A 9,115-nucleotide genomic window follows, 5' to 3' on the forward strand; every position below is an offset into this window, starting at 1 on the left:
CCCCAGTACAGTGTATTGTGTATTGTTTAGTGATATTAAAACACTGCAGCCTCTAGAGGGAGCCAGAGCTTCGGACGTGCTACAACTCAAGCCGCAGACTTCATCACTGCTGCTGGAAGTGTTGAGGAACATGCAATGAGCTAAATGTTATTCTTTGTCACCAAAAGTGCAAGAAAAACGGTGATGAATGACTTGTGAAGCTTTAACCTAAACAAAGTGTAGAGTGGTAAAGTCTCCCTCATATTACGCTAAATGTTTCCTCTCAGAGTCGATCTTTGCACTGGAGAGTAAAGGATGAATCCAGTTGTTGTTGTATTCCATGATGAAAAGCTGTGATAAATACTTTGATTAATTCAGTTTCTCTCAGCCTGCCTTTTCCTCTTCTTCTTCTTTAGTAGTGATTACTTCAGTTTAAATGCTCCTCTCTGTCAGAGAACATGTAGGAGCTTGTTGAGCTGAGTCAAGCAGGAAATAACATCTGTCAGCTATACATTGACACTCAGTGCCTTCAAGACTGTTTGAACATGTAGCTGGCTTATAGTATTTTCACTTATAATAACGACACAGCGCTGGTTTGCTCTAATAATAGTGTTGCATGTTGGATTGGAAGTGTATTTGGTATTAATCTGTGTCTCTTCCAGGTCCTGCTAAGTGTCTCTGATCAATAAGATGTTATTTTTCATATTGTCCCAAACTGAAGTAGCAGGTTATAGATTAAAGATCACCTTTATTGATCCCCGATGGCCAAATAGAACTGTTAAAGCAACAGCGAGAGACACACAAAACACCAGATATGTCACATAAGTATATACTATATACAGAAATATCTTCAGTTTAGTAGATTAAAAACAATTTATAGCAAGATTGATATATAGAGGAGCTATACATCACAAATGGCAATATATATATACACATAGAGATTATCTGCAAAATGCACAATGATGACATCAGAGCTAAAATGTACCTAAGAATTACATTGCACATGAGTTATAAATATACTAAAATACACATGTGCATAAAAATTAAACAACAAATCTTCAATAAAGCTACAAATGTCTCCAATTATATTTGACTAAACTTTTCATTAAACTCTTAAATGATGTTATTTCTTTATAAATGCACTACACTAGTGTGCAGTAGCTAAACAGGGACATTAACCCATAAAACCGTTACATTTTGAAAGCATTTATCTTGTAAAATGAAGTGAAGTGACGATGCAAACGCGTGTGTTTGATCTCAGAAACGTAGTGGAGACATATGAAGATATATAGATACACATACTCCAGTCAACTCCTCCACGAAAACACTCCCATACTATGATGAGTGTGTGTGTGTGTGTGTGTGTGTGTGTGTGTGTGTAATCCCTGGCTTCCCCCCGGGGACCCCCCTCCCTCCTTCGCATACATTACTGCACACAAACATACTTCAAGTTTAACCCACACGTGCCCGCCGCTAACACAGACTGAGGGTTGCCATGTTTGAGAGTTTCTGCCTTGATTTCAGTTGATCAATTCTATAGAGTCTTGTGCGTGTTTTTGCACGCGCGTCTGTGTTTGTGTGCGTGTTTATTTATCTGTCACGGATGAATCCCCGCAGTGAACTTGAGTGACATGTTCCGCAGCTCTCGTCACGTCAACGCGGGGTTTTCTTGACATTCCACGAAACGCAGGAGTTGGACTCGGCCGTATCGTAAACATCATCCCGGGGTGGGCTTGGTTACGCCCAATCTGGCTACCAGGCGACATTCTGGAGTGGAGGAGGGTCGGTGCCGAGCGCCGAGCGCCGCCCCTGGCTCAGCTTGTTGAACTTTGTCACAAACTCTCCCACCGCTGCCTTAAGTTCACCTCCGCAGGAACCCGCCGACACTTTGATGCCATCGGCGTCCTGCGCTCTGCAAAATGCTCTTGTTGTTGTCCGCCTTGGCCGCGCTGGCCGTCCTGTGCGCTGGCCTCCTCCCCAGACTCTTCCCATACTTGTTGGAGGACTGCGTCTACACGCTGAGGACCCTTGTGCTCGGCATCAGGATGATCCGATACAAAAAGCTCAAACCTTTCTACAGCATCGTGGACCGCTTTTTGGACGCGACCAGGACGCATCCGGACAAAATCTTCGTGCACTTTGAAGGTGCCTCTTACTCTTATAGCCGAGTGGACCGTGAGAGCAACAAGGTAGCCAGAGCCCTGCAGGCTGAAGCCAAACTGGAGGAGGGAGACGTGGTAGCCCTGTTTCTTCCCAACGAGCCCGTCTTCATCTGGACTTGGCTCGGCCTGGCTAAGCTTGGCTGCCCGGCCGCTCTGCTCAACTTCAACATCAGGTCCAAATCTCTGCTGCACTGTTTCTCCTGCTGCGGGGCCAAAGTGCTCATCACCGCCCCAGGTAAGAAGAAAGATAAGACGAAAAAACTAAGGTTTCCCCAAGTTATTTTTAGGTCCTATAGGTATTGTTGTTCTGTGGGGAGGGGGGCGAGGCAGGAGGCGGGGCCATCTATAGTGGGGAGGGGGTTGTTTACGTTTTTTGACTGAAAACTGAAGACTCTGAGCAAACCCGCTGTGTGTTGCATTCAGGTGCGCTGTACATGTTGTACTTTTACAGCCACATTGATAAAAATCAGAGTTGCAGTGAATCTACTACACAGTGAAATACATAATATATTATTTATTGCATTAAAACAGAAATAAAAATAAAAACACGTACATTTAACAACAGATTTTACTGAAATAAATGAAGGTGCGTCAGTTGCGAATCTCACAACCATCTTGTGAGCGCTTCACTGTCCTGCTCTTGTTGCTGTTGGAAAACCTTCTCACTTTGACCGTGAAACTGTCAAGTGCACATACCTGCACTTGAACGCGTCATTTAGAAACAAGGTGAGAAGTTTCAGAAGGGGGCGTGGTTCTCACAGATGCTATTGTGACGTCGGATTATGAGCGCGTCCCGAAGATTAACCAATCGAGACAGAAAATAATTGAGGGCCTAAAAAACTGGAAGGAGGAGCTTGAAATAAAGTCTAAACTCATAAAACATCTTCCTCAAGTGCAGAAACTTGGCAGTGAACACCAAAGAGCCAAAACTATCTATTTTGTTGTTTTATTCCGGCAAATTGAAGTTATTCTTGCAAACTGAGACTATTTTGTTAGTCATGTAGAAATATTGAATATGAATATGTGATCCAGACTTTATTCCAGTGTCCTTAAGTAACACAGCAGATAGAGATCTTGGCCAAGTTTTCCCTCCAGTTCTGCAGACTGGAGCCAAACCGTGACTCAATCGCAGAGAGGCTGCACATGCTTAGAAGGAGCCACTGGTTCAACCACAACAGAATTCCCAAGAAAACATGAGAAAAATGATACTAGGCACCAAACTGTCAATGTTCTATATTTGTTTTTCCACGGTTGCAGCCATTTGCCCTACAGGAGACTCCCTGATGTCTGTGTTTGCTCGCTGTGCCTCAGAAACCTTTCACCTACTTTCCCAACGTGGCTCATTGCTCTCCATCTGCATATTGGGCAGAGTGCACCATGTGCTTGTACCGTCTGTAGAAATCTGATGTAACACCACAAAGGGGCAAACGTGTGCAGCATTGCGCAATAAAGCCCTATGACGCAGTGCCTGGGGCTGATCGTGTGTGTGTGTGTGTGTGTGTGTGTTTGTGTCTTTGCAGTTCTGCTGGATGCCGTGGAGGAGATTTTGCCCACGTTACAGGAGCAGGGAATAAGGGTGTACATCCTGTCGGAGACGTGCAGCATTGAAGACATCAAACCTTTGTCTGACAAGATCACGCAGGCCTCTGATCAGCCGCTGCCCCGGGACCTCAGAGCCAACGTCCAGCTCAAGAGCACCGCGCTCTACATCTACACATCTGGCACCACAGGTGTGTAAACATGCTTATCTTAACACGCATGCAAGTGACATTTAACATGGCTTAGTAGTTTAACTCAGCTCTGTGTAGTGCTCCGTGATTGATCACTGAGTTTGTTTGTTTATGTCAAAGTACCTTGATTAAGTTGGGTCAGTATACTTAGAATAGAATAGAATAGAATAGAATCTTCATTGGGTCAAATGAAGTAATCAAATTAAGTGGAGCCCAGAAGCCGAAATGACAAAAAAAATAAATTAAAATAGCTGATTAAAACTGTGGATGACTTTATTTCAATTCATAGGTTTGCCCAAAGCCGCTGTTATCCACCATGAGAAGGTGTGGGCCGCCTCCTTCATCCAGGCCGTGAATGGAGTCACAGCAGACGACATCATCTACGTCAACCTTCCTCTGTACCACAGCGCCGGCTTCCTCATAGGGACGGTCGGAGCCATCGAGAGAGGTAACGACCCCGAGTCATGAGTTTTAAGTATAAAAACATTTAAATACGGCATCCGTGCTGCATTTGAAGGATGTTGCGATGTGATTTGTAATCGCAGGCATAACCATGGTGCTGAAGAGGAAGTTCTCCGCCTCCCAGTTCTGGAACGACTGCAGGAAATACAACGTGACAGTGATGCAGTACATTGGCGAAACAATGCGCTACCTCTGCAACACGCCCAAGGTAAAAAAAAAACAAACACCAACGAACGAACACCTGAGCTGTCTGAAGGGCCCAGTGAGGTGGGAATAGAAGGAAGACAAAGCAAGAACAATAGATCAACCGGGATCCCAACCGCCCTCATTCCTCTTGAGGCGTGACTGAAGCTCTCTCCTTACTTTTCCCTTTGTTCGGTCATCGGTCTCTGTACGTAGAGACGAGCCGTCAATGGCTGTCAGAAGTGAGAGACGTGGAGTAGAGACACTATAGGACGGCCGTGTGTTATTTGGGGACGCATCAGGAGCAGAAAAGACTAAATTTTATTAAAAGTTTATTGTTCTTTTTATTGCTCGATTGTGTTCAAGTTTGTCCATTTTGTCACCCATGAAGACGCCTTTCTGTCCTGAATGTCCGTCTCCGTACTGAGGCTTGTTCCTGATCTTTTGACCTTTGCAGAAAGACAACGACCGTGACCACAAAGTGTGGGTCGCCCTAGGCAACGGCGTCCGAACAGACATCTGGTCAGAGTTCCTGAATCGATTCGGCGACATTAAAGTCCGGGAGCTGTATGCCGCCACTGAAGGGAATGTCGGGTTCATCAATTACACGTCCAAAGTCGGCGCGATCGGACGAATCAACTACCTCCACAGGGTAGGTCGAGTTTTGAGTTTACTGAAGATGTGAGCTGCAAACGTCTAAACTACGTCTCCTGTTGCCCTCCAGTACTTTTTCCCCTACGCTCTGGTCAAGTTTGACATCGCAAAGGAGGAGCCCATCAGGAACGCTCAGGGTTTATGCATGGAGGCGGACATAGGTGAGCGATCAGTGTGTGTGTGTGTGTGTGTGTGTGCTATCACGTTCCTTCTCCACTTTGGCCGATGAGGGTCGCGAACGTGATCTCGTCTGCGTCCTCTCCCTCTTTGCCAGGCGAGACGGGACTTTTGCTGGGACAGGTCACCAAAAGGTCGCCCTTCATCGGTTATGCTGGCAACCTGCAGCAGACGGAGAAGAAGAGGCTCCGCGACGTCAGGAGAATAGGCGACCTGTACTTCAACACAGGCGATTTGCTTCGGGTCGACCACGAGGGCTTCGTCTACTTCCAGGATCGAGTCGGCGACACTTTCAGGCAAGTCGTGACTCGTTTCAAAGAACATACGGGTTCGATGAAGGCGCTGTAATTAAACGGCAGCAGTTCCAAATTTAGGAGACTTCGTTGTCCTTCCATCATATCAGTCGACACGTAACATCTGTTCATCACGTCATTATATTGCAGGTGGAAAGGAGAGAACGTCGCCACATCCGAGGTCGGAGACATTCTCACCATGGCTAAATGCATCTCCGTGGCAAATGTCTACGGGGTCACAGTTGAAGGTAAATGACACACACATGCTTTACGGAGAAGCAGATCAAGGCAACTACATAGCGATGGCGGTCGGCTGTTTTCACACTCGGCTTGCTCACTTCATACTGTACATGTGTCAATACTCTCTCTCTCTCTGCCCAGGTCACGAGGGGAGGACCGGCATGGCAGCCATCATTCTGACAGAAGGGGAAGATTTCAACTGTGCCGACACCTACAAGCAAGTGGTCACCTACCTCCCGTCCTACGCCAGACCGCGTTTCATCAGGATTCAGGTGACGCCCACCTACTGTTGAAACCCTAGGATACCTCATATAATATCATATAGCAAACTGTTTTTAAAGGGGACATGTATCTTACATCGTCATAGCTAACAACTAGAGGTTTGTGCTGAGAAAAATGCATCTTGAAAGTCATCATCACCATTGTTTCCACCGTTGCAAAGAACTCTGACAGAACTTGCAGTGGTCTAAATTCTCTCTAATTTCATGGAAGGAAGTTCAGTCAGTTGCTTCAGAGAGCCGCATCGGGGATTAACGAACACGGAAATCATAAAAAATATGTCCCCTTTAAAGTTCTGTGCTGTGGCTGTTAGTTTGTCTTTTTGATTTAACATTAACTTGGACCGTTTGTCACTCAGCCCTGCCTGGAGATGACGGGGACGTTCAAGATGAAGAAAGTGAAGCTGGTGGAGGAGGGATTCCACCCGGCGCACATCCAAGACCCTCTATACATCCTGGATACGGAGAAAAAGACGTACGCTCCGCTCACCGAGGAGACTCACAAAGCCATAATCTCCGGCGAAATGAAACTCTAACACAGAAACTAAACCGGCCGGCATCCGATTACTCATTTGTTGGCAACCGACTCACTACTCGAACTTTCACACAGCTGACTAATCTCAGGGACTGACGGACTTTGAAACATTTTTTTTAAACCGTAACCACTGTGCATCTTTACGCTCTTTGTAGAAGCGGGGACAGACTGTAACATCCTGGTTCTTCATCTCAACCACTGTACTTATAATTTAACCCCTGGATTGACTTCCTTGGGGTTTTTCTTCAATTACCGTTGGTCAGCTAAACTGTCACATAATGTTCACGTCTGACCCAAATCTGTTGTCTTTAGCTTTTTTTTATTGTGCAGCACAGGAAATAAAAAGCTGCTCAGATATTCCACACATGTAAATGAGTGTGTACATGTTTAGATAGGAAACATTTAAAGCCTTTGATTTTTTCTTTTATAATCTCTTTTATGTTTGTCAGTTAACATTAACTGCTTTATCAAACGGTGGCGATGATGTCACTGTTTGATCAGTGAGGAGGAACCGTTTGGACCGAATCTGTGCTTGCAATCCTCAGTCAGCGAAAAAAGCTCCGATAGACTGAAAGTAAACAGAGCAAGTTTAAGTCTTCGACGGGTTGTTGACCTGCACGTGGGTCAGTGAACGTGACAGGTGACAGAGAGCAAAACCTGGAACGTGAACTCATGGCCCAGATCCCGAAAACCTGGCATGATTTTGCGAATGAGGGCAGATTAAAGGTGGAATCTGGCAGTTGTTGTTGATGAGGGCGCTTGCTGTGCAAAGTTTATGACATCACAAGAGTCACGTTGTGTTTGAGCTGAGGATGAAGAATACAGAAGTAGAAACATGCTGATGCAGAAGTTTATAATGTTGATTTAGTTCTTCTTTGTACAGAAATGGGTAGAATTGTTCTAGGAGTTGGTTTAGCTGTTTTCAGGGTTTATTTTCCATTTATCAGTATGCACTTCATTCTTCTCAGCCCAAAGGGGGAAAAGATTGTGTACACATCACAGCTCATAAACTCATTTTGCATCTAGAATTCCAGGTTTAGAACTCATAAATATGTCTTGGAGAGCCGTTTGTTTGTGCTTTCCAAGTTTGACACTTACAAATTTTTCCCATAGCGCCTGAATGCAGCATTATATGGGAACAGACAGTTTGTAGCCGATTCCCGTAAGTAATGGACCAAAAACATTTTAAATTGTGTGCAACCATGTTTAACGCAAATGCACCCGCTCCTACAAGTGGGTGTGTGAGAGAGAGAAGGAACTTTGTGATGTCATAGGTCTGTTTGCCCTCCCTATGGTAAACTCAGTCTTTTCCACTCTAGTCGTTTCCACATGCTGAATGAGGCTCTGCTGCATGGGCTGAAGTCCCCTTCAAGAAAAATGGACAAAAGGTCATTGGCACGGAAATATGAAGTGAAACTCTTCAGTGGAACAAATAAAGTGCTTATTATTTTATTCTGTCTGCGTGCGGCGTGTGGACGCCCCACTACCGCCTGCTGAAATGTCAATCATAGGATCTGATAATTGGATTTACATTTTGATGAAGTAAAGTCATTAGTTTGGAGTTCCAGACGTGTGGATTAATGTGGTTTGTGGTTGCAAAGTCATTAAAACCAATTAACCTGACAGCGTGATGAAGAACGTGCTAGAGCTGCTTTGAACGACAGAATTCTGTGAAGTGAGGGAGATCCTCTGCTGTCTGCGCTTCACAGCCCACTCAGGAATCCACAACACCATTTTGGCAGAACAACAGCTTTGGGTGTGTGTGTGTGTTCATGGAAAACATCTGCAAAGTTTTGGGAGCAACAGCACAACGACGCCGCCAGCCAAGGAGCAGTTACTTTAAAAATGAATTTATTTATTAATACAGTGGTATACTTAGAAATGTGTTGCAAAGGAAAAATAAAACATTGAACCAAAGAAGAACAAAAATAAATAAAAAGAATGTCAGCCACACAGGAAAATAAAGAAGTGTCAGGTTGAAGCAGTGTTATCATATCAAAAGAAAATAGTACTGATGTGCCATAATAAATTGTCTATTAGTACAAAAATACATTTCAGGGCACACAATACAGCATCCAGTATCACAAATAAAGGGAGGGACCACTCGTCACAGCAGACCCCCACAAGTACATCTTTTAAAATCATTTAAACCAAGCACTTTTCTATTTGTAAATAAGAATAAAAAGTTTTTCTGACTGTTAAAAATGCCTTACGTAGTGTGTGTGTGTATATGTTGGTAGAAAAGTCGGACTTATTACTGCTTATGTCAGTTCCAAGGCTCAGGGGTATAACCAGAATATAAACATAACCAATGTAACTGCTTTCTCTTTTTTAAACAAACATTTTCTCTTTTATACAAAATAACAAAGATGTACAAAAGTTCATTTACAGAGAACCAAGGCCATATGCTAGCAGTATGTAC

At 44.3% G+C, this 9,115-nt stretch overlaps 1 protein-coding gene across 1 annotated transcript; it reads left to right on the plus strand.

Moving 5' to 3' along the window:
• The first annotated feature begins 1,609 nt into the window (after nt 1-1,609).
• Nucleotides 1,610-7,226, plus strand: LOC142992202 (long-chain fatty acid transport protein 2-like). The gene is made up of 10 exons (XM_076142551.1): nt 1,610-2,376; nt 3,662-3,871; nt 4,161-4,319; nt 4,417-4,541; nt 4,974-5,168; nt 5,241-5,331; nt 5,445-5,643; nt 5,791-5,888; nt 6,022-6,152; nt 6,518-7,226. Exons 1-10 carry the CDS (start codon nt 1,899-1,901, stop codon nt 6,692-6,694), a joined length of 1,863 nt encoding a protein of 620 aa, XP_075998666.1. The 5' UTR covers nt 1,610-1,898; the 3' UTR covers nt 6,695-7,226.
• The last annotated feature ends 1,889 nt before the right edge of the window (nt 7,227-9,115 follow it).

Source organism: Genypterus blacodes, unplaced genomic scaffold, assembly GCF_046128005.1.
Source record: "Genypterus blacodes isolate CSIRO-AG114 ecotype Tasmania unplaced genomic scaffold, CSIRO-AGI_Gbla_v1 ptg000021l_1, whole genome shotgun sequence".
NCBI classification, from domain to species: domain Eukaryota; kingdom Metazoa; phylum Chordata; class Actinopteri; order Ophidiiformes; family Ophidiidae; genus Genypterus; species Genypterus blacodes.